This window comes from Apodemus sylvaticus, chromosome 7 (genome assembly GCF_947179515.1).
Source record: "Apodemus sylvaticus chromosome 7, mApoSyl1.1, whole genome shotgun sequence".
NCBI classification, from domain to species: Eukaryota; Metazoa; Chordata; class Mammalia; order Rodentia; family Muridae; genus Apodemus; species Apodemus sylvaticus.
This window is the reverse complement of record NC_067478.1, coordinates 126883971-126910576: the sequence shown is the minus strand read 5'-3', so window position 1 is coordinate 126910576 and position 26606 is coordinate 126883971. Positions and strand designations below refer to the sequence as shown.

Below are 26606 nucleotides of genomic sequence, written 5' to 3'. Positions count from 1 at the left end.
CATGCACCCAGGTACCTAAGGGAATGGTACCTATAATGCCGTCCCTTATACTCTTTTTTTTTTTTATTTTTTTTGTCTTTTTTTTAATTCGATATATTTTTTATTTACATTTCAAATGATTTCCCCTTTTCTAGCCCCCCACTCCCCGAAAAGTCCCATAAGCCCCTTTCTCTCCCCCTGTCCTCCCACCCACCCCTTCCCACTTCCCCATTCTGGTTTTGCCCTATACTTCTTCACTGAGTCTTTCTAGAACAAGGGGCCACTCCTCCTTTCTTCTTGTACCTCATTTGATGTGTGGATTATGTTTGGGGTATTCCAGTTTTCTAGGTTAATATCCATTTATTAGTGAGTGCATACCATGAGTCACCTTTTGAGTCTGGGTTACCTCACTTAGTATGATGTTTTCTAGCTCCATCCATTTGCCTAAGAATTTCATGAATTCATTGTTTCTAATGGCGGAATAGTACTCCATTGTGTAGATATTCCACATTTTTTGCATCCACTCTTCTGTTGAGGGATACCTGGGTTCTTTCCAGCATCTGGCAATTATAAATAGGGCTGCTATGAACATAGTAGAGCATGTATCCTTATTGCATGGTGGGGAATCCTCTGGGTCGTCCCTTATATTCTTAATGGCTGGAAGTTCTGGGCAGGCACTGAACTACAGAGGCAGTGTCTGGTCTCCATGCTACGTTCATATGCAACTCTTGTTGGGACTGCGTGATCGCCATGTTCCTTTAGTCAATCAGACTACATGGAGACGAACCTGTAACTGTACCTTGGAGGATGGTGTCAGCTTCACAGTTCTGATGGCCCAGCACTTAGTTTTAAAGATGCTCATCATTTAGAATGAGGTTCCAGGCCCTGTTGGATCCATTAATACCATTTGGGCATCCAGTCCAGTCTTCTGCAGGTGCCCATTGCAGTGACTCCTGAGAGGGTATGTGGGTTATGTCAACCTATTAAGATTGTAATGTTATGTCAGTGTGCTCAACTATCAAAATGCCCCTTGCCACTTAAAATTAAATGCTGGACTACCCAGCTTTTTACCTGCCATGACATAAAAATTGTATTCAATTTAATAGTCATGGCTCCCTTATTTAGAAGTAAACTGTTATTTAAATGTTTTTAGCACTCACTATTATCTCATTAGGCCCTGAACTCAAAGGTGAGGTACCAAGTGGGTCTGTCTTATTTCCAGCATACAGTGACTGTGAGCAAAAGGCAGTCTCCAGGGGCCAGCCTGACGCTCTGTGGTAGACCTTTTGACTCTGAGTCTTTAAAACTTGTGAATAACTTGTACTTTTTCACTTTTAGGGCAGCATAACTATTTATGTGCCGGGAGAAATGACTGCATTGTTGATAAAATCCGCAGAAAAAACTGCCCAGCGTGTCGTCTGAGAAAGTGCTGTCAGGCTGGCATGGTCCTTGGAGGTAAAGTTGATGTTTGCATCAATAGTATGGTGTGCCTTGCACTTCTATGATAACACGGAGCCAGAAGGATCACAACACTTTTACTAACTTACTTATTTATTCACTTTACATCTTAATCACAGTGTCTCTCTCTATTTCCCCTTCTCCCAGACTCACCCTTACAAATCCATCCCCCATTGCCCCTTTTGCTTTTCCTCAGAGAAGGGGAAGTCCCCCTTGGGTACCACCCTGCCCTGGGACATCCAGTCTGAGCAGGACCAAGCACATCCTCTCCCACTGAGGTCCAACTAGATAGTCCATTTAGGGGAAGGGATATAATGGCAGGAAGTAGAGTCAGAGATACCCCCTCCCTGTTTCAATTCCTAGAGGACCCCCCTAAAGACCAAGCTTCATGTCTGCTATGAATGAGTAGGGAGCATAGGTCCAGCCACAGCATGCTCTTTGTTTAGTGGTTCAGTCTATGAGCCAATATGGACCCAGGCTAGTTGACTCTGGAGGTCTTCTTGTGGTGTCCTTGGCCCCTCTGGCTCCCTCAATCCTACTCCCTACTCAAGAAGACTCCCAAGCTCTGCCTGATGTTTTGGTTATGGTATATGGATTTATTTCTGGGAAGCAGCTCTGCATATATATTTCCATTAGCTGCTGGATCATCCTTCTCAGGAGATGGTTGCCCTAGACTCCTTTCTGCAAACACAGCAGAGTATTGTTAAGTGTCAGGGGTTGGCTCTTTCCTGTAGGATGAGTCTCAAGTTGGGCCAGACATTGGTTAGCCTTTCCTCAGTCTCTACTCCACATTTATCCTTGTGAACCTTGTAGGCAGGACAACTTTGGGTTGAAGGTTTTGTGGGTGGGTTGATGCCTCCTCCCTCCACTGGACATCCCACCTGGTTACAAGAAGTGATCATTTCAGTCTTCATATCCTCCCCCCACTGCTAGGAGTCATCTCTTTCCAGGTAGGGTCATCCCCATAGACCCTTGGGAGCATTCTCCATTCTGAGTCTCTAGCTAGACCCAGACAAGTTTCCCACCAACTTTTGTTCTCACACCCAGCCCTCTCCCGTCCCCTTCCCACTTCTGATTCCCATCCTTGTTCTCTTCCTCACCCCCCTCTCCCATTCCAATTCCTCCCTTCATCCACCTCTGATGTCTATTTTATTTCCTCTCTGAGTGGGATTCACACATCCTCCCTTGGACCTCCTTTATTGCTCAGTTTCTTTGGGTCTGTGGATTGTAGCGTGGTTATCCTGTACTTTATGGCTAATGTCTACTTTCTGGGTCTGGGTTACCTCACTAAATGATATTTTCTAGTTTCATCCATTTACCTGAAAATTTCATGATGTCTTTTCTTTTAATACCTGAGTAGTGCTCCATTGTGTAAATATACCACATTTTCTTTATCCATTATCCAGTGGAGGGACATGTAGGTTGTTTTCCTACAAGTCCTTGCTATTGTGAAGAAAGATGCCATGAACAAAGTTGAACAAGTATCCTTGTGGTATAATAGAGCATCTTTTGAGTATATACCCAGGAGTGATACAGCTGGGTCTTGGGACAGAACTAGTCCCAATTTTCTGAGAAACCACCAAATTGGTATCCAGAGGGGTTGTACAAGTTTATACTGTCATCAGCAATGGAGGAGTGTGCCTCTAGCTACAAAATCTCACCAGCATGTGCTGTCACTTGAGATTTTAATCTTAGCTATTTTCACAGGTATAAGATGGGCTCTTAGGGTGGTTTTGATTTGCCTGATGACCAAAGAAATTGAGCATTTTTAAAAAATGTTTCTAGGTCATTAGAGAATCCACTCTTGAGAACAGTGTACCCCAGTTTTTAAGTGAGTTATTTAGTTTGTTGGTGTTTAATTTTATGTATTCTTTATATATTTTGGATATTCACCCTCTGTCAGATGTAGTGTTGTTGATGAAGTTTTTTTCCCATTCTTTAGGCTGCCATTTTGTCCTATTTATGGTGTCCTTAGCCTTGCAAAAGCTTTTCCATTTCAAGAGGTCCTGTTTATTGTTGATCTTAGAACCTTTGCTGTTCTGTTCACGAATTTGTCTCCTGTCCCAATATATTTAAGGCAGTTCCTCACTTCTTCATCATTATACTTAGTGTGTCTGGTTTTGTATTTGTGTATTTGTTGAAGATGCTCTTCCTGCTCCATTGTATGGGGTTGGCTTCTTTGTAAAAAATCAAGTGTCCACTTCTGGGTCTTCAATTCTATTCTACCGATTAACCTGTCTGTTTTTATGTCAATACCATGCAGTTTTTATCACTTTTGATCTGTAATATAGCTATTGTTCAGGATTGTTTTAGCTTTCCTGTATTTTTTTTTCTTTTTCCATATGAAATTGAGAATTTCTCTTTTAAGGTCTGTAAAGAGTTGTGTTAGAATTTTGACCAGAATCGCATTGCATCTGTAGCTTGCGTTTGGTAAGATGTGCATTTTTACTATGTTAATCTTACTAATCCATAAGCATGAAAAGAATCCCAATTTTTCCCTATTACTAGATTATTTATCATTCCAGGTACTTTCTATTCTTTTTAAAAAAATTTTATTGACTATTTTATTTATTTACATTTCAAATGTTATTTCACTTCCTGGTTCCCCTCCACAAACCCCTATCCCATCCCCCTCCTCCCTGATTCTATAAGTATGTTCTCCCCACCCCCACTGCCCCCTCACCACTTTTGTATTTCCCTATGCTGGGGCAACAAGCCTTCACAGGACCAAGGGCCTCCCCTCCCTTTAATGCCAGATAAGGCAGTCCTCTGCTAAATATGCAGCTGGAGCCAGGGGTCCCTCCATGCATATTCTTTGGTTGGTGGTTTAGTCCCTGGGAGCTCTGGGGGGTCTTGTTGGTTGATATTGCTGTTCATCCTATGGGGTTACAAACCCCTTCAGCTCTTTCAGTTTTTTCCCTAACTCCTTTATTGGGATCCCTGTGCTCAGTCAGATGGTTGGCTAAAAGCATCCTAATCTGTATTAGTAAGGCTCTGACAGAGACTCTCCAGAAACAGCTATATCAGGCTCCTGTCAGCAAGCACTTCTTGGCATCAACAATAGTGTCTGGGTTTGGTGACTGCATGTGGAATGGATCCCTAGATGGGGCAGTCTTTGGATGGCCTTTCCTTCAGTTTCTGATCCACTCTTTGTCCCTGTATTTCCTTTAGACAGAAGCAATTCTGGGTTAATATTTTTGAGATAGTGGGTGGCCTCATCCCTCAAACAGAGGCTGTGCCTAACCTCTGGCTATGATCTCTATGGGTTCATTCTTTCCTTTCTTGGGTATTTCAGCCAATGCCATGCCTATTGGTTCCTGGGAGCCTTTTGCTTTCCTGGTGTCTGGGACCTTTTGTTGGCTACTCCCAGTTCCCCATCCCCATTGCTACACACCATTCTTCAATTTTTCTGACCCTGTATACATCTGCCCCCATCTCCTCCCACACCTGATCCTGCCCCCTCTTCCCCTCCCCCTCCTTTCTTCCTCCAAAGTCCCTCTTACTCTCTGCCTCCCATGATTATTTTGTTTCCCCTTCTAAGTAGAACTGAAGCATCCACTCTTTCATCTTCCTTCCTGTTAGCTTCATATGGTCTGTGTGTTGAATCATGGGTGTTCTGAGCATTTTCCCTAATATCCACTTATCAGTGAGTATATACTATGTGTGTTCTTTTGTGGCTGGGTTACCTTACTCAGGATGGTATTTTCTAGCTCCATTCATTTGCCTGTGAATTTCATCAAGTCATTGCCCAATTTTTTTATTCATCTTTATTCTTGTTTTTTTCTTGTTTGTTGGTGGTGACCATTCATTCTCCAGATTGAAGCAACCAAAAATGCAATCTTGTACTTCTATGGATTTCCAGAATGCTAAGTTCTGTTGTGTGTGGCCCTGCCTTTAGGAAATATGGATTGGAGGCTAGCCACTGCTGCTTTCCACTTGTGTGATTTTTAAATGATTCTCAAGCCAATTGGGCATCCTAGGCTCCTTGAATGTAGAGTAAGATATCAGAAGTATTGTCAAGTTTAGAACTTGATCCTGAAGGTTTTTCAGATGCAGACTAAATGACCATCACCTCCACTGGACTGAAAATCCACTTGAGGGACATGTTGTTGCTCCCTGTACATGTTTTTGTTATTAGACTCCATACAGCTTTTAATAATATGGCAATAAATACATTAAGGTTTCACCTGGCAAATGACTGAGCAGGTGAAGAGGTTTGCCACTAATCCTAATGACTCAAGTTCAAACCCTAGAGCCCATGTGGTAGAAGGGACAATGTTCCATAGTAGTATTCCATGTTATCCATATATCCATATATCCATGACATATCAATATGCTACTCAATCAGACATACTGAAGTCATGAGCTGTAGAGATAGTAAAATTCTTCTCTTGCAAACCTGAATTTGACTTCCAGAATCCACCTTTTTAAGAAGCTTGGGTATGATAACTCTGACTTAGGACCCAAGTTCTTGGGAGACAAAGACCAAATGCCACAGAGGCTTGGTGGATAGCCACGGTAGCTTATTTGGCAAGCTACAGGTCTATTAGTTGACACCATCTCACAAAAGAAGAGGAGCAGCCTCCATGGTTACCCTTTGACCTCCACAAACACATGCACAGGAATGCATGCACACTCTTACATACATACACACACACACAAACACACACACACAAATATTTAGAGTCAGACTTCAAAATAATGGTTTGTTTATTCTTTGGGTATTTTATATATTTTGATCACATTCAGTCCCTCTATCACATTTCCCAGATTTCCCCTGGTTCCCGACCCACATAGTTTCTACCTGTTTCTCCCTTCCTCTTTCTCTCTCTCTTAAAAATAAAAAGATGTAGAATCCAGGGCCTGACCTGGTGTGTGATTGACAGACCCAAATAACATTCCATTGGGAGGTGACAGGTATCCTACATAAGAATGCTTAGGAATAAGCTTTGTATGTAGATAAAACCTGTAAAAAGCCCAATGGGACATGTGTTATATGTTGACATTAAAAGCTTTCTTCTTCCTGGTGCTGTCTAAGGCAAGCTTGCCTGTGTTCCCTCAATGTTCCATATTTCTTCCTTCAGGAGGTGCTATTTTTAAACCAATGTTCTTCAGATTTAAAACCTCACCCAAGTGCTATTTCCTCCCTAAAATTTTGCCAGTGTTCTTGGGCAAAATTAACATCCGCTCAACACTGGCCACTGAGCAGTAACTCACTGAATTAGAGCATTCCCGGTATTTTATGGTCTCATGGTTACTGACTATTTTCCCCATGTCAACGCCCAGGTCTCAAATGTGCTCATACAATGCCTGGCTGGGGAGGCACTCAGAAGGCAGTGACTACATCAGTACACCCACTTTTCAAGTCCTGCACCTCAATTTCCTCCTCCCTTTGTATCAATGTTATCTCCAGAAGTATTTCTGACCTCCCATGTTTTAGAAAGCCAGCCTTTCTCATAAGCCATGCGTCTGGTTTGCAGATGCTTCAGTTTCTCCTGCCTCCACCTCTGCCTTGTCTATGGCACTGGGATCTCTAATTCACTGGCCTTCCTCCACCAGGATTATAATAATTCATCAGTTTATTGACAATTTCATAATGGATTTTGAAGATACTTAACTCCAGCTCCTTTCCCAACTCCTCCTAGCTCAGTTGAGTCCTCTTGGGCTTTTCCCATCCAGATTGTCATGTTCATTGCAGTCATCTTTGCTCAACTCACATTTGGGCAGCCATGTTGGTGACACGTGAATAAGTGTTGCTAGGAGACATAATCTCACGGCAAACTCCCTGCTCTCTGTCGGTTGTGAAGATAAGTTTCCTTGATGAAGACTATACTTAACTGTGTGTATAAGGACAGTTATTTATAGATGACTGCTAGGGTTTATGCTGGGTTAGTAAATTGTGGATTCTCTTCCACCAACCATGGTTTTACTAGCGCTGAGAAGTTAGGTAGGTTTCTAGCACCAGGAATAGAGCAGGTTTTGAAAGATAATTTTGAGATTAAAAAACTTAGTATATTTCAGGGCTATATATTAGAAAGAAACATTGAAATGTATCTTTCCAATACACAGTGGCCCAAGAACGCTGTGAGGAACAGAAATACAACAGTGGCCTACCTTTTTACACCATAAATGGATTTATACAGAAGTTTATTAACATGGTCTACTGAGATTCAAACACAACAGATTAGTTCCTAGAGTCATTGGCAAGAATCTGTACAATAAATAATCCAACTCATGTCATATAGGAAGGAGGTCATTATTGAAAAGGATTAGATTCAAAGTGTCAGCACAGGTTAAGTTCAGTTCAAGTTTCTCCAGTAGAGGAACTCTCAAGTTTCTGTGAGCTGGGGGAGATGCGTCCTTCTTTGAGTGACATCTGAGTTATTCTGAGCTGGGTCCTCCCACATCAAGAGGAGAATCCTGTGGAATTAATTACAGCTTGCACACTGCTGAAGGGGCCTGGAGCCCTCTTCCTCCTTCCTTCCATCTTTGTTTTCTTCCTTCCCCTCCTCACTTCTTCCCCCCTTCCTCCAGTTAGTTCCTCTTTTCCAAGGTTTCTGATTTCATATACAGGCCTTCTGAGTAAAGGTGAAATATGAGAAGATAGTGGAAAATCTTGCCCAGAATTTAAAAACTCCTCTGGGGAACTGTCAGAAGAAATATGGTTTTGACATGCCAAGGCATAGATTCCTTTAACAGGCTGCTTGTTCCTCTTTGCTCCAATGACTGCTCTCCTCCTAGGAGGGGTGCTGAGCATTCTGATTTTCTCAGCGCATGTGAGTCTTGTGTTTATGAATCACTTCTGTGGCGATTCGCAGGTCACAGTGAACTTTTACATTTAGTTCACTGCTGTGCATTGCTGAGTAGGAAGATAATTCCTCCTAAGGATGGTAATAGATCTTCTCAGTAAGGCTTCATGTGCCTAAATTCTTGCCATTAGAAAAACATTTCTGCTTAATGACTCATATGTACAGGGTGGAGAGAGAGAGAGAGAGAGAGAGAGAGAGAGAGAGAGAGAGAGAGAGAGAGAGAGAGAGAGAGAGAGATTCCTTTTACATTTGTAGAAAGAATGGTATAGTACTGCGAATGTGACTAGTTCTTTGAAAACTAAGGAGTTTCTGCACAGAGCAATAGGTAAATGAACAAGTTACTAATTATCTGGATGTTTTGTAGACTGTTGTCGTAGCTAAGTTTCTTTTGTAGAAAATCATACACTTAATATATAGTAAGGAAACCAGTTTCTGTCTGACTCTCCTCACCTCTCCTCCACTCACGCTCACCCCACTTCTCTTCATGTAGAGGAGGATGTACTGGGATGAAGAGAATGAGTCATATGGAAAATTCTTCTACACTGCACTGCCATCCATACTTCCTCTGGATAATCCCCACATAGGAAATTCTGGTCCCAAAAATATACCTACATATTCAGAAGTCTAGGAGCTTGTTCTGTCCTTTTCTTTTTTTTTTTTTTTTTTTTGTTGTTGTTGTTGTTGTTGGTTGGTTGGTTGCTGGTTGGTTGGTTTGTTGTTTGGTTGGTTTTTTTGTTGTTGTTTTTGTTGTTGTTGTTGTTGTTTTTTTTTTTAACTGAATCTGCAATTGCCTTTTTAAGGCAAGGTACTGTGGATGATGACTACCTCCTATTTCTCTGGACTTCATCCCATTTTCCCCTCACAGTCAAATACTTTTCTACACTTTGAGCCAGCATTTCAGTAGGAAACCATCACATGGCTGACCTAACTCCCCACCCGCTATGCTGAATTCTGTAGCCTCAAAATGTCTTCTGATCACTGTATGGTGTGTGTGCTACACGGCCTCTCACACGTGTGAGCCAGAGACTGCTGAGCTGCAGTCTCAGTTTTCAGCTTCACATTCTTCCTGTACACATGGAGCCACTGTCCCTGCTGCTGTCTAGAACTGTGAGGAGTATCTACCAGAACTGTCCATCCTCCAGGTCCAGATTGAGTCAAGATACAAGGGTTCAAATTTAAATTTTTCAGGTGACATTGAGTGATTGAGAGAACATGTATATTTGTAACTCAACTCATATTACATTGATATCTTTGTTTTCTTTGAATCCATATAGGCACATTATTTGGGGACTGGAAATTGTAGGTGGATCCTGACATGAAAATGAGGGACTACGTGGTATCAGGACTAGTTGATGCCACGGCCTGGTCTGGGGCAGCATTCCTGACCTTGTACAGTGGCCATTGTGCCTTGTTAATCTGAAGTCATATACTTACCAAAAACATTCTTCCAAAATTCCTTACAAGTACTGAGGAGAGACATCTGTAAAGTGTCCCAGACTAGAGTGATGTTCATTACGATGCTCACAAACTCAGAGCACTCACAGTGACCCTTAACGCCTGCTAAGCCTCGTCCCTGTGTCCGCACCCTTTCCCAGGACCTCATCAAGGCTGCGCTTTAGCTTCTGACATCATTGTGGCGCTTCACTTCCTGCAACCACATTGAGTGTTGCCATATGAAGGTGTCACACCACACTTTCAAAATCAGATATTTCCTGCATGGATAAAGAACAGAAGCAGCAAGAGAGGGTGTGCAGGTGCACAAGTAAGCAAGAGGCATTCAGAGCTGTCTCCATCACTTATTGGGTTCAGTTATGCACTGCCAAGGAGTGTGAGGACCACAGCAGACCAGCATCTTTCTGACAGATCTTGCTGATTTGTCACGTCATCTCACAGTCATCCCTCCCTTTCATTTTCCAGTTATGCATGCCATTGCTATTGATGGCGTACTTTAGTCACTTCTGTATTTTAGTTCATGATTCTTCTATGGGTTGTGTAGTTTGGTTTTATTTTTTTCTATCTTAATGAGAATTTTAAAAATATGGGTGTTGGTATGTATGTGCAATGTGTACATGTTTGTGTGTATGCGTGTTTTTGTGAGTCTGTGGAGGCGTAAAGCTGATGCCTGAAGACATTCTTAATCTCTTCCCACTTAATTTATTCAGTGACATCTCTTATTGAACCTGGAGCTTCCTAATTCAAGCTGGACTAGCTAGCCACCTTGCCCCTAGGATCCAGTCTCTGCCTAAGTGCTGGAATTATGACAGCCACTTACATGCCTGGTTTACTCTGGAAGATACCACACTGTCTCTCCAGACCTAGTATTTCTATTATGTCAGACACTGTACTTACTTAAGAAAGTTGCCTCTTTTTGAGAATAGCTTTTATGACCTTGTCTTTTAAACATTTTATTAATGATATTGCTAACAATGACTCTAAGATTCAAATATTCAGTTATCTATTTAACACTATTACAGCATGCTTGTAAACCCACTCTATTTCCTATCAATGGTGATGTCAGTGTTCCATCTGGCTTCCATTGGTCACTTGGGAATTTTAACAATCAGCCCATTAAAGTTCTTGGATAACTAGCAATCAAGTCTTATATACTAGAGTGAGCCGAGGACAGCACAGTTGTGACTGATTGTGCTGTTCTCACTTATTATACTTTTAAATTTTTGGACCACAGGCTTGTATTCAGTAGAACCTAGTCCTGTGTGGCTTTAACTGAAGATGTGCCTTTCACAGAGCATTTACACTGAGCTATTCCAGGCATTTGGGGACAGCATCAGTGAAGGACAGCTTTTAGCACTTACTTTCTGCCCTTGGTTTCCCACGTCTTGGAAAAAGGATGATCACAAGCCTCAGATCTGCATGAGGGAGACTGTGGATATGAATTATGAACTTCTGCGTGTTCAAGTGGTGGAAGAAAGAATTGCTTCACGAACAGTCCCATTAGTTTTACAAAGTATCCTTTATTAAGGGCCTTTAGGCAACTTACTGACATTTCCAAGAGCTAAGACACACAACAATAGAGGTATTAGATTTAATGGTTGTTGGATGGTATACAGTATATACTTCTTCCCTCAAATTATATTTACATATAGAAGCATAATCTTAAGGGCAGTGTGTCCATTTTTCAAATGGTAGAAAAATTATGTAAATGAGTAAACATTGAAGGTCTTGTTTCCATTTAGAGGACAATGCCATACACATTTTTATTTTAGAAGTGCCTTCATGAGCTACTTGGAATGGAGTCTATGACTTCAGGAGCATGATGAAGTTAAGGTATTTGTTAATTTGACATACTGAAGAAAGGAGATAGGAATCTATGCTGCTAGGGAAGGGGCACACAAGGAAGAAGAAGTGAGGGTGAAATCAGCTGTGTGCGCATCTTCTTCAACCTCCCAGATCTTAAGTCAAGTTTTCTGGGAAGAACATGCATGACATTGCCCTTCCTCTGTCCCCTAGATCTGCACATTTGTCTAATACTAGTGAACAAACCTCCAGTAATCTATGTTGTTTTCTTTCCTTGATGATCTACTGTGTGTTATCAAATATATATATATATATATATATATATATATATATATATATATATATATATATATATATATATGTGTGTGTGTGTGTGTGTGTGTGTGTATTATGTATGTATGTATGTATGTATGTATGTATGTATGTATGTATACATACTAGGTATGTATATATATTCCTTGAAGTTCTAGAAGTGACTTTGTCAAGATTTTTCTCTGCCAGGCCTGTTTTTCTTGAGCAGTGATAAGCCCTTTTGATCTGAAAAATGAAGTCTTTGTAGATGTTCTAGCATCTGCCTTAAAGACAGGCCTGTTCCTTCTCCTTCTCATGGTCCGTGGTCAGAATCAGGGAGCTGGCACTTCATTGCTGACTCTACACCCATTGTTTTTCTTCTGTTCCCAAGAATCTTAGTCCTTCAACAAACTAATGGAGTAAGTTTTCTTCTTTAAAATTCACATGGCTGACACAATTTCTTACACTGATAAATTCTCATTTAGGTTTTTCAAGTGTGTTCTTAAATCCACGAGGGCTCCATGTTTTCCCTGCCACCTCATTTGGCCTTATTATTGTTTATAATTAATTTTTATTTGTTTCTCTTCAACAGTTAAGTGTCTCTTAACACTTAGATGTCACTGTCTCTTTGCCATGTACTGAATGATCTAGGTAAGGGAAAGATGGCTCCTCTAATCAAACATTGATCTCCCGAGACAAAAGATGCCACACTATGTGTGTTAGAGACAATTCATGAATAGGAAAATTAAAAACAAACACAAGTAATTTTCTGTCACCTCTCATTTCTTTCCCATCAAGTATCAAACAGAATTAAGGGTTCTGGGGCAGATGGCCTCAAGGTTAAAGCGCTTACTGCCTAAGAATAAGGGCTGGAGTTCACCTGCCCTAAACCCGTGAAAGCGCTGTAAAGGTGAAGCGACCCTGCTCTAACCCAGCCTCAAGCTGGCTGTTGAGAGTGAGAGACCCTACATCAGTGAACAAGATGGAGAGCAACTGAGGATGGTTTCAAACATTAACCTTGGGCTTCCATATGCATGTACACAGGCCTGCATAGGCACAAGCACACACATAAACATACATGCACACCTATACATGTATCCCTGTGTATACACTACATAACACACACCTATACATGTGTCCCTATACATACACACCACAAACACATCACCTTTCTATACATGTTTCCACACATACATAACACAGGCACAAATGCACACTCACACACACACATATATCTATCTATCTCTATCAATAAATATTGATAGAGATAGATAGATAGATAGATGATAGATAGATAGATATAGATAGATAGAAAGATGGATAGATAGATAGATATTTCCATACATGCACAACACACACATACATTCACAGTAGAAAAGGTGGATCAGTAATTGACTATTATTAGTGACTGTCATTATATATGAGCCATTTAAGATGCATAATTATACTTTATCCTGTGGAAAATATATACACTAATTTAAAAATGAGTAGCTTAATATTGATCAGGTAAAATAATGAACACTAGAAATCAAGCTTTTATAAAATGGCAGAATTCATATGCAGATATGGCCACTCCAGAGTTCATGATTTATTATGATATACTACTGCGACTGCAGATGAGAAAAGGGCCATCTCATCTCTTCTAAGCACTTTTGGAAGAACAGATAGATTGACACTCATAGCGGGAGGTAGATTTTAGAGTTAGGAAGATTCTAACAATTCAGCTCTTTAGGAAAGGATCTCTTAATAACACTATACTTTATTGTATATCTTAAAAATAATCTCCTGATCTTCAAAGTCCTTCCTTAGATGAATTGCTTGAGTTGTTCATGAGAGTCATCAGTCTGAAGGGTTCAATGAGGGCAATCTCAGTGGGGCCAAGCGCAAATCTTTCCCTGGCAGCATGAGCTGAAGCTGCCATATTCTTCTGCTCACTGTGCATTTTGCTACATCTGTTTTGTTTGTACTATGTCCAGTGTTTCTTCTGACATTCCTCTTTGTTTAAGGGAAATAAAATACCCATTAAAAAGGGCTCTGTATTATTTGATGCTGTGAACTTGGATTCTTGCTCAAGCGCATGGCACCACTGGACATTTCACTAGAAAGTAACAGGATAAATAAAAATAGACTTTGAGTGGAACATTTGCTCTGCTCAATATTTCCCTCATAAAGTTGGCAAATCACTGGGTTTCCATAAATCTCACCCCTGAAATGCAAACACTAATATTTCTTCAAAACTTTGATCTATTAATCAGGATCAGCCAGCTCGTCATTGGGTCACTCTGTGACTCATGAAGACTGAACATAACTATGAATGCTTCCTATATTTAGTCAACTTATATTTTAAATAATCAATATGTCAGGAAATTGAGATTTTTATTTGGGGAAGATTTAAAAAAACATCCAATCAGTGTGTAAAATATTTACTCTGGTTTTCAAAAAGGCACCAGCATTTTAATGTATTCAAATACTGATGAACTCGGACTGGGATGGGAGGAACAAGGAAAGGAGAAAGAGGGGAAACCTGCATTGTAGTAAAAAAGCAAAGGATTGTGGGTTGTCACAGGGAACAGAGTGGCTGTCACGGCAAAGGGATGAAGGTTTAGAGTGCTTTTCTGTGGCGCTGGCCACATTAAATATTTATCTTTTCATCTGAGTATTTACTTTTCTCTTCTTTTCTTTTTATTCTTTTTTTTTTTTTTTTTTTTTGGTTTTTTTGGATTTTTTTTTCAAGACAGGGTTTCTCTGTAGCCCTGGCTGTCTTGGAACTCACTCTATAGACCAGGCTGGCCTCGAACTCAAAAATCCGCCTGCCTGTGCCTCCCAAAGTGCTGAGATTACAGGCATGCGCCACTACCGCCAGGCCACTATTTACTTTTCAATGACCTGTTTTGCTCTACACTTTTCTTGTGTTCTTAGATAATAAACTGTAACTAAATACTTGGAAAGAAAAACTTAGGATGGTTGGTGCTGAGGATGGTTAGAGAAGAGATGAGATTACAGTGAGTCCCATATCATTCTTTCTGCCTCTCTCTCTCTCTCTCTCTCTCTCTCTCTCTCTCTCTCTCTCTCTCTCTCCCTCCCTCCTTCCCTCCCTTCCTCTCTCTTCCCCCTCTCTCTGTGACATACACTCATACACATGTGTGTACATGTATGAGTCAGTCTGTTGATCCATCTGTCTAGTGTTGTTCTTCACACATGCCAGACAAGTACCTTCCCACTCACTTGCCTTCCTGATGCCCTTATGTTTATATTCTGAGACACCAAAGAGTGTTCATTTGCTCACTAAGTTGGACTTGCATTCCAACATTTTATATTAAGAGTCAATTTGAAACTCTGATGTTTAAGCCATGTGATTATAATGTTAAGCATATAATTATCAATTATTATTGCAACTTTATACTAAAAATTAAGAATTCAGAAGGAAAAACACATGGGGTTATCATTAGAGTTGAGTGAGGGTATGTCATATTAGCTAATAACTATTGCATTGTTAAATTGGAACCAACCATTAAAAATTATTGGAATCAAATTCTGTGCTCTTGCTTCCAAATTCTTCCCTAAATATCCTCACCCCATGAGAACATAGCCCACAGTAAACCCCAGGGGGGGAGGGGCAAGGAGAGCCAGGGTGTTAATGTCCTGAGCTGAACTCGGCTCTCCTGCTCCAACCTCAGGTGCAAAGCCCGAATTCCTTACATCATCCGCAACCTACAAATGGCATCCTTCATTTTCACTTACGACTGTAGTGAGGCTAGATTACACATATGCCAACTTTCCAGTTTACTGTGAGGACTCAGTAAGTCTGACTTTTCTTCTCCTTACTGACATCTTCCTTTCCCAAGAACCCTGTCTGCCTTCTGCATAGGATTCTCAGGCTCTCTCTGTTGACTCTGGGAACTCCCTTCCAAGGTTTTGCTGACATTCATGGGTTTTCATAGAACAACTCTCACCCTTTGTCATTATGACAACATCCAAAATAAGAACTAAGTATACTGGTAATGTCTACTGCTAGTATATAGTAGGAAGTGGGACATTCATGTCTCACCACAGACAGAAGTAGCTTCCACTCAGGTCCCCCAGTCTAATACCTAATTTGGGTGGGGGTGGTGTTTTCCTAACTCAGTGCTGTAGGAGCAAATAAATGTCTGAGTCACACCAAGTGCAAGAGCCAGAATACCGCCATCTCTGCTCCAGCAGCATCCAAGCCTTTGTAGACCTGTGTTGTGTGACACTATCCCCAGGGAGACATGAAGAAACACCTGCTTGTCCCAGAAAGGAACTGACGACAGACAAATATAATGATGCTTTCAAAGTCCAATTTGTTGAACCAGTGAGTTGGTCATTGACAATCCAGTTGCAGTTGCATCACCAAAGGCCACCCTAGCATGGTAACAGCTCAGGAAAAATGGAGCCCTAAAGTACTCTGCATGACTTGCAGGCACTTCAACAGGTGGGAGAGTCCCTCTTCAAGGTAGGTAGGAAGAGCTTCCTCCCTGGCACTATTCATTGAGTCTAAACCTTGGAGGTGTCCTCATGAATCTTTTAAGTATCAGTTCTCTCTCAAACTCACTACTATTTTTACCTCCTCAGTGTCATGAGCCTCCTCCAGAGTGGAATGTTTCCACTTAAAACAAATTGCTGTGCAACAACCTGCCATCTAGAGATGTGCTTGGATACAGTGATTGCTATCCCAAACACACTGGCCAGAAGTGGACATGCCCATTACCAGGCCTCTCTAGAACCATGGCCCTCTCTAGAACCATGGCCCTTTCCATTGAAAATTATGCCTGATTCAGGGTGACTTGAGCTGAATTCCAGCACTTCCTCAATCACAAAGTCTTTCTCTGATTTACTCTCAACATGTTGCAAAGCAGCAGTCTTCATAAGCATCTAGGTACCAATCACTCTGTTCTCCCACCCAAGCATTACTCAGTACCAACCCTGTTCAGCTTCTGAGATCAGATGAGTATGAGTACGTTTGGGTGGTTTGGCTGCCAATAACCAATCTGCTCTCAAAGCTAACTCCTTCTGAGCCTCGCCCTTATGGTTTTTCCTTCTGAATATACAATGATTTACCAAAATAGGAATTCTATAAGTAGAATAGAAATACATATATTCTACAAGCACAGATCACATGGTAAAAAAATTGATGTTTTCTCTTAATTTAGGAAAGATACTCTGAATTTTGGTTATTTAGATCTTGTAGCGGTATGTGGGTTTATTTCAAGAAACATAAATCTGCTGAAATTGTATGAAAGATGTTGTGGGGTTTACATAATGGACATGAATTATAACAGACGCACAAAGAATAAAACCCAAAAGAAGACTCACAATAGTAATGAAGCCTGCTTACATAAATGTAGCCTGGACCTTCAGCTTTGGAAGGCAATCCTGTTATGCAACTCCTGGTGCTGGTGTCTTCTACACACTACTCACCTTGGCACACATCTTTTTACTCAAGGCTTCCTAACCTCTGCTTGGTCCTGATGTGACTACAAACAGCCTGCCCACCCAGAGAGTCCTGTTATTATTTAATCCAAATGTGATGTCTATCATTGACATTCTATTTTCTGTCTCTGTGTCTCTGTTTGTCTCTGTCTCTCTGTCTCTGTCTCTCTCTCTCTCTCTCTCTCTCTCTCTCTCTCTCTCTCTCTCTCTCTCTCTGTCTTTTCTGAGACTAGGTCTTACGTAGTCCAGAGCGGCATTCAGTGAGGGTGCCTGGAGCTGCCACTCTCAAGCTCTGGGATGACAGGCGAGCGTCACTGTGCTTGCCTGGCTTTGTTTCGTTTCCAGATTGACAATGAGCTCCATACAGCACAGCGACTATAATGGCTTAAAACAATACCCTGCTAGGATAGTGAATGCCTATGTGTTTACATGAAGTTCTTTCCTTTTTGTCTTCTCTGTAGGTCGTAAGTTTAAGAAGTTTAATAAAGTCCGAGTCATGAGAGCCCTCGACGGTGTTGCTCTCCCCCAGTCGGTGGGCCTGCCTAACGAGAGCCAGACCCTGGGCCAGAGAATCACCTTTTCACCAAGTCAAGAAATTCAGCTGGTCCCCCCACTCATCAACCTGCTCATGAGCATCGAGCCTGATGTGGTCTATGCAGGGCACGACAACACGAAGCCTGACACGTCCAGCTCTTTGCTGACCAGTCTCAACCAACTAGGCGAGAGGCAGCTGCTTTCAGTAGTCAAATGGTCTAAGTCTCTGCCAGGTAATTTGTACATGGTATCATGCATTAAAAGGTACTACGTTTGTGGCACTATCTGAATGGGAAAATCCGTCTGTACAAAAAGTCACCCACCATGTAAAGAACACCATATGTTTTAGTGGCTCAAAATGCTTGGTGCATTTCACATGTGTGCTTGGTTTAGTTGGTAGAGCCCTAGGTTAGCATACGTACACCCTCGGATCAATCCCCATCAACACCTGCACACAGGCAAGACTCAGATAGACTATGGGAACTTAGAGAAGTTGAAAGCACACTAAGGCTGGCTGATTGCTGCCTACATAAAAGAGCTAATTGTGTGTGTTAAATCACAAATGCAGTAATTCAGAGACATGTTGCCATCTCCTGGGAGTGTCTAGTTCATTCTAAAACTTAACTGAAGCTTTGAGTCTGTTGGAGATAAAATCAAACGTACCTACTCATGTAACAAATCATAACAGCACTCAAAGTACCTACATAAAGTCAGTGAAGAATACAGAAGTCCTGAGGTTAATAAGGAATCTGGAAAGACAGGAAGACCTCCATCCCTGACTCTTCTCATCACACCAAGAGAAGGATATGGCTCAGCAATACCGAGAACCTGTGTGTTTTTGTGGCAGTGTTCACTGACTTTACTGGCAATATGTGTCCCTCCGTGAATCTCTTCAGCAGCCACGTGGCTGGTTACGTTACAAGGATGCATTTACTCCGTTGACCTTAGATGGCAGAGACAGGTGAAGACTGGCAGTTGTTTGTCTGGGCCTTAACCTCATGACTTGAAGCAGAATAATTCTTTCAAAAACACGTGTTCCTCACACCAATAACATCCTTGTGATGTTCATTTTTCTGACACGTGGTCAGAAATTAAACACATTATGTCCTTTTTGTCCTGGAAGAGATTCATTTAAGTTTTCTTTTTTTTTAAGATCCCTTTCCAATTTGCCTGAATACATCTCTTGGCTATTATTCTACCTGAAAGGTTTGAAATATAATAGATGAATTGTTACTGAGCATACAAGGTTATATGAAACAGAAAACAGACTCTTGTTTGTTAGACCTTCAAAAGGACATGTATTGAGAAAGCTTAATAGAACTTGCTATGCTAATGGAGATGAGATAATCCTACAGAGGGTCAGACTACCCAGCTTTTCACTCCCTTTACTGCAGCTGACAGGCCTTGGAAAAGTAAAGTTTTCCTTCAAAAGAAGTTTTGAATATTGAAAACTTACCGTGAAGTGGCTATCAAATTTGATAGATCTTTACTAAGTAAATGTCATAACAGAACTGATAAAATAATTCTGGTTTTCAAATTGGTGTTTAGCTGTGCTTTTGATTTTCTGTTTCCATTATTTGGAAATGCTGATTTCCTGGGCTGCCATTGCTATGGGTCATTATTTCTCTCCCAGCTGTTTTTGGAAGCTCTTTATTGTTTAAGAAGATTTACTGTTAGCTAGTAGATTTTAAAAAGAAAGCAATTAAAAGAACATTTATTCATTTAATATAAAAGCTGTTTTTAAGTTTAAATGTTTATAGATATTTTGATATTTTGACCTTCACACATCTTTGAAGAAATAATGAGAAGAATTAAGTGTATTGAATTTGGTAGCAACTTTTTAAGTGCTGCAGAATATAACTTATATGTGGCAAGTCAAAACAATGCTTATACCTTTATGATTCCCTCAGTTTCTATTAATAATGCTCAAAAGCAACATTGAGATGATCAAAAATTAGTGTGGACTGTGCTCTTTTTTTTTATTCGATATATTTTTTATTTACATTTCAAATGATTTCCCCTTTCCTGGCTCCCCACTCCCTGAAAGTCCCATAAGCCCTCTTCCCTCCCCCTGTTCCCCCATCCACCCCTTCCCACTTCCCTGTTCTAGTGTTACCCTATACTGCTGCACTGAGCCTTTCCAGAACCAGGGGCCACTCCAAATTCAAAAGGGACACTATAAAGTGGATACAGAGATGCTCAAGGAATATAATTAATTTTCCTCTAAGAAGAGCTGAAAGGGACATAAATTGAATATTGTTCATTTTGCCTTTCTCATCACTGTGACCTGCTAACAGAAGTAACTTAAGAAAGCAGAGGATTGTTTTGCGTGTAAGGTGGTACAGTCCATCACAGAGGGGCAAGCGTGGTGGAAGGAGTGCAAGACGACTGGTCTCATTGTGTCCAGTCAAGAGGGAGAAAGAGATCAACGCTGGTGCACAGTGAACTTTCACCTTTATGTGCAGTTGGAAATTCCAGGCATGAATGGTGACACTGATGTTGGGTGGATCTTCTCTTTCCAGTTAACACTGTGGAAATGTCCTCATGGGCAGGGCCAGGGTTTTGTTCTCTAGTTGGTTTGAAATCCGGGCAAATTAGTAAGAGCAACCATGACACTGATCCAGTGCTATTAGATACTCTGAACTAATGCCAGCTTTCTTTACACAAGGTTGTTTCTTATTTAGTGACTAAATGAATGCCTACCACATGGGTACTGAGTGCAGAGCTTAGCAATTAAATCGTGCGTTTAGGACAAAAGCCAGCATGAGCACTCACAGCGTGAACACATTAGGTGCTGAACACCTTTGCATCTGGGCACCGGTTTTGCAAAGAAGAGAAATGTATTTGTTTCAGTTACTCATGTACAACAATACTATTAATTTTGTGGAAAATGGACTTTTGTTAAAGGATCCTTAATAATAAGCCAGATTGTGGAATTGCATGTTAACAGTGAAAATGTAGCTACATTTATTCATATGTATACATATGCTGTTGGAAAACCTACTGACAGACCGGCTTACTCTTTTGAGGCAGTAACGTATACATCAATGTCTGATGAAAAGAACAAGTTCAAAGACAAATGAGTCAGTGAAGACTCTGGGCACGATGCTGCAGTGAGCAGGGGTTCTTCACTTCCCAGGCACAGAATCCTGCCTTCTTCTTTGTCTTCATTATTGTTGTCATTGGCCTGTTACCATAATTACAACTAATTTTACTTCTCCCCAGTAATAATTCAGCGATTCTTCTTAATTTATTGGAAACACATAAAATGCCATAGCCTCAAGGTGTTGCATTTGTAGATCACCTCATAGACACTCTCTGTTTGGCATTTAACATCCGTGTCTGAATGAAAGTGTAGGTTTTTTTGGTTGGTTTGTTTGTTTGTTTTATTGTCTTGAGTGAGCACTGTATTCCTGGTTAGGGCATGAAGCATGGCATTACCTATGAAATTTTAAAACTTAACAGTACACATTTCCTCTATTAAGGAACTTTCAACCCAGAGAGAGTTCTGAGACACCTGACAATAGCAACAGACACAGAAGTTATGAAAACAGGGGCAGACAAATAGCTTTAACATTGGCTTCTAAAGGAATGGACAAGGAGACTCATTAATGGTGTAAAGAGAAAGCACTTTAATTAGAAGAATAGGAAAAGAAAACTGAGTGAAATTTGGTTAATGATAAATGGAAAATCATAGAAGGCAGTCAGTTGCTCTGCATCTTTCAAACATGGGGATTCTTAAATAACATCAGAAGTTGAATTATTCAGTTACCCAAAGAACAGCCATAAAAGGCTATTAGTTAGTGAGAAAATGCATCTGCGTAGATGAACTCTTGGATATTGTTGCAGTAAGTGCTGGCCTTCTAAGGATTTCACTACCAATTTACTCAGAAACAAATGGCAATACATTTATTTAGGGACTAGTAGCAGAAAATAATGGCACAGATGGAAATCATAGGTTGATCAAGTAGGGTCTTAAAAGTCATAGTAAGACAAAAATTAATAAGTACTTATTCAAAATGCAAGATTACCTTCTCTACCAGTGAGTTGTCCAAGATTTAAAGCAATAGAGGAGTACAGAGCAAACATTTTCTTGTGATGAATTTGTCACCCCGTTTCCTTATACTTGGTGAAATATTCATCCCGGGCCATGCTGTGACATTCCAAATATTGCCCATTTGAGTGCATTCCTTCCGGCTTTCAATTACCCATCAATTGCCATGATGAGGACCTGAAGACAGGGACAACCTTTCCTTCATTCTCTAGCTTTGCAGCATGAGTTGGCAGCAGTGTGAAAAGGGAAATGAATAAGGAAAATTGTCACGTTCAAAGCGTGAGGAGAGGAGTAAAGTTAGACCCGCTTGGAGTTTCTATGACAATGGTCAAAATTCACTCCCTAGCTGTATTCCACTGAAATTACCATCACTAATGTGGTGTGTTCAAATTGTCAAGTTGTCTGTCTGTCCTCAGTCATGACACACATCAGTGCCTATTGGCAGAGTGATCACTTCCCAGTGAAACTCATCCTTTGCTGTTCATCCATTCCTTCCAGGTACATGGTTTCTCCCACAAAGTTTTAGTCGCTGTACATTTGATCTTCTTCCTACACTATACATTTTACTGTCCTGAGTTCTGTCCTCTCTTACACTGGCTCTCATGTTACATATTTTGGGTCAACAGATGTATATTCTTGGTGTTCTCACTCTGCTCCAATGACATTTAAATAATAGCATCAGTCCAGCTCCTTCAATCATGTATTCCAAATGCTCTTAACACAGCTCACACAGGTGACCTCTCAAAGCAACAGGACCTTACTGCTCATATGCCAAAACCATTTTTCTGTATTCTGAAACAAGTTCTCAGCCAGACCCTTCAGAACCACCTTTAGCTCTCTCCTGTTTTGTTTCCTGCCTGGGCGGTTGTCAGTTCTTTCAACACCTCTTATTCAATACACAGCTTACTACAATGCTACTTCCATGGCTGCAGATGCAGCTTAGTTTGGTCACCACAGTTTCTTTGTTTATCCAGGTTTCAGCTCTCATACATTCTAACCCAAGATTCTAATCCCAGAATCATCTTTCTAAAAGTAATTGTAACCAATGATGTTTTCCTTTTTCCATTTGGGAACAAACTCTAAACTCTGTGGCCTTACATCATAAGGCCGTTCTGTAACCCAGGCCCTAGGCCGACTGTGCCCCACTTCCTTCCCTTCAACCCGGGAATCTGCTGAAAGGCTCTTTGCTCCTCTTCCCATCTTTTTCTTCTCATTTTGGTGTTGTTTTCTGTGTAGACAATCTTCACACACATATCCTGTCTGGCTCCTATCTACCCTCCAGCATTCGTACTAATCTAATCTGCCCTGCATCTTCCCAAACTGAGTGCCAACACTTGGGAAGAAATAGAGGCAAGGGAAGGTCTTAGGTTTAAGACTAGCTTCGGACACAAGTAAGACCCTGTCCTAGAAAAGACATGTTAAAAGGTGTAGAAATCTAAAGAGTGGAATGTATAACAAAAAGCTATGTCATCCTAGATGAACTCTGACATTCTTGATCAGACCAAGCCACTGACTGTGTCGGTGGTGCATTGCGTGTTTCTTCATTTGATCTGAACATTTACACACATATTGATATTGATGTCTTATATTGCAAGGTTCTGAGATGTGTAATTCTCCATCTAGGTCAAGGCTCACCATTTCAACTGTAGGAAACTTTTTTTTAAGAACAGAGATGGAACTAATGTATTTTTATCAGAACCTTAGATGCACAGCAAGTCTCAGGAATCATCTTTTGTCCTCTTCTTTATCTTTTTTTTTTTTTTAAGTATTGTCAATTGGAAAATTCACAGCCATTTTTTTCAAGGATTATTAAGCCAATACACTTACACAAAAGTACATTTTTTATACTACTTGTGAAGCACAATTGGGGATCCTCCATCACTTCCCCCTGTGCAGGTTTTCCAATTTGATTAGCATCTCAAATGTGTGAAATCTTTCTAATCATTATCACCACAGGAATGTAATCTCCATTTTCCTGGCTTCGTTTCAGTATAAAATGACTGAATGGTGTCACAGTCAGTGGGGAGAACCTTTATTTGTGAGCCAGCCATGTTCAAGTTATTTAACATTGGACTTTCCCATAGCTACACCTCCAAAGCATGGACGAAGGAGGTTCTTTTCTGAGTTCTTTTCTGTTAGATGGAAATATATGTTCTGCTATGAATGTTAGTAATTGAGTAACTTTTGAAGCATTTCAATAAAAGTTGCCTTTTATACTACAAAAAAGTAAGTGTTCCTTTATTTCAAGACACCGATAAGCCTAGAATCCAGAGAACAAGATAAAAACAAGGATAAAGTGAGTATAAACAGAGCCTGAATTTTCAGAAGAGAAAACAGAATCATGTATGTATAACTTTGTAAAAAATTTTAAAAGTAGTCATAAATTAATATAAAACAATGACTTAAAATGAAAAACTCTATCATAGTTATGTCAAATATGTAGATCTTTTAAAATATATTAGAAAGCTTAGAAGTTAGAACCAAATATACAGAATAATGAATCAGTTACTAGAGACCATACTGAATATTCTGTTAATACTTTAATATGTCTAATTAATTGAATCTCACTTTCTACCTACCTGTCAGTTTATATATGATGAAATTCATACTTGCATATGATACAAGCTGATAAATAAAATAATATATATGAAATGAATATTCTGAAAATATATTAAATATATATTTCTTTACTGTTTAATTGTACATATATGTGTCATTTGTAAGAATCTATTCATATATTTATGTCTATGTACACATAGAAGTGTATGTGTGTGGAGGTCAGAGGTTGCCACTGAGTGTCTTCCCAGCTGTTCTCCACCTTACTTTATTTTTTTTTTAATTTATTTTCTAAATTCTTTGTTTACATTCCAAATGCTTTCCCCTTTCCCGGTTCCCCCCTCCCCATATGTCCCATAGGCCCTCTTCTCTCCACTCATTCTGCAATCACCTCCCTCCTTTTTCTCTGTCCTGATACTCCCCTACAATGCTGGATCAAGCCTATCCAGGATCAGGACCCTCTCCTTACTTCTTCATGGGAGTCATTTGATAGGCTAACTGTGTCTTGGGTATTCATAACTTCTGGGTTAATTAATATCCACTTATCAGAGACTGCATTCCATGTGTGTTCTTTTGTGATTGGGTTACCTCACTTAGGATGATATTTTTCAGTTCCAACCATTTGCTTAAAAATTTCATTAATTCATTGTTTTTAATTGCTGAGTTGTATTCCATTGTGTAAATATACCACATTTTCTGTATCCATTCTTCCATTGAGGGGCATCTGGATTCTTTCCAGCTTCTGGCTATTATAAATGAGACTGCAAGGAAGTGGAGCATGTGTCCTGATTGCATGCTGAGGAATCCTCTGGGTATATGTCCAGGAGTTCCACCTTACTTTTAAGGGCAGGGTTTCTCACTGAGCCTGTGGCTCATGGATTTGCCTCAAGCAGCAAGCTCTGAGGATTCACTTGTCTTGTCTTGTCTTGCCCTTATCTCTGGGATTGTACAACACAACACACCTGGCTTTTTGGTGAGTGCTGGGAATGAAACGCTTGCTCCCCTTGCTTCCTTGAGAAGCACTTTGCTAGCTGAGCTGTTTTCCCAGGCCAGTGGTGCCTAATTTGTCTTCTGAATTTATTGTCCTTTGTAGCATTTATATTTTAATTATATGTATGTTTTCTGTAACAAAAGGATAATGCTTTCTAGCTTATAATTTTGATCCCATATTGTTTGGGTGCATGTTTTTTCTTTCTATTTTCTTTATATTATTACTTTGACACACGTTACTCTGTAGTCAAGAATAAACTTAAACTCTTGACCTTCCTGCCCTCAGCCCCTCGGTGCTGAGATTATAAGAACATACTACTACAGTGTGGTTCATTTGTTTTAAGTTGGAGATTTTTCTCAATTTGATTAGTGGTTTCCCTATAGTCATTAATCCAATTAGTGATCTGTTACAGGATTCATGGTTGGAATAATAAATATTTGCATATTCCTCAATAAAATGTATAGTTATCCTGAATCTTTAATTCAGATATATTTAGTTATGTCTGTCCACAGGGCCTAATTTGTTCAAGGCAGCATTCGGTTCCTAGAGTCAGGAGTGGAACTTCCTGTACAACCCTTGAGGTCACACCAGCACACAGGGCTTCGTGGGCCTCCACAGGGTAATCGGAATATTTTAAAAAGAATTGATTTGTTCATCATCTATTGATTATGAATTTTACTAAAGAATTATCCATTTGCTCAATATTCAATGACAAGCAATACTTATGCTCTAGATGAATTGTGTTAAGATTCACACTTTTTCTAAAATAACATACCATATAGACATGCACTTGAAGGAGTAAAGTTGTATGGAAATATGAAACTTAAAAACAACACAAGCAACATTTTTTCTTCGCAAGCTGGAGTCTTTCTACCAGAAGGTAAATTAGATTTGTGGATAACAGTATCAAAACAAAGGAAAAATAACTATTCTAATCATAAAAAAGAAAACCCTGGGCTCTCAAAATAGAAATGAAAGAAAACAACCTGTGGAGGGCACCAGGAATTCACTCAGCTGGAGTGAAGGACAGGTTTGGAATCCAGCACAAACTGAGACATGTGGTGGGCGGGGCAATGAATGAGTGTCCCAGATGCAACCCTTGGATGCAACCCTCTACCCTCGTACAGTAAATAACCACACCTTGTCTTTGCTTACTCGGAGTCAGAGTCCTGGTAGTGACTGCTTCCCAGACCTTTCCCAGGAACCACAGAGGGCAGCAGGGGTTGTA

General features: G+C 40.3%; 1 protein-coding gene across 1 annotated transcript in view; it reads left to right on the top strand.

Annotated features, from left to right (window-relative positions):
- The window catches only part of Pgr (progesterone receptor), a 59740-nt gene that overhangs the window by 21328 nt on the left and 11806 nt on the right, over positions 1–26606 (top strand). Inside the window, exons 3-4 of the mRNA XM_052189740.1 lie at positions 1318–1434; positions 17705–18010. Coding sequence (XP_052045700.1) covers positions 1318–1434; positions 17705–18010 — 423 coding nt within the window. The remainder of the gene's footprint in view (positions 1–1317; positions 1435–17704; positions 18011–26606) is intronic.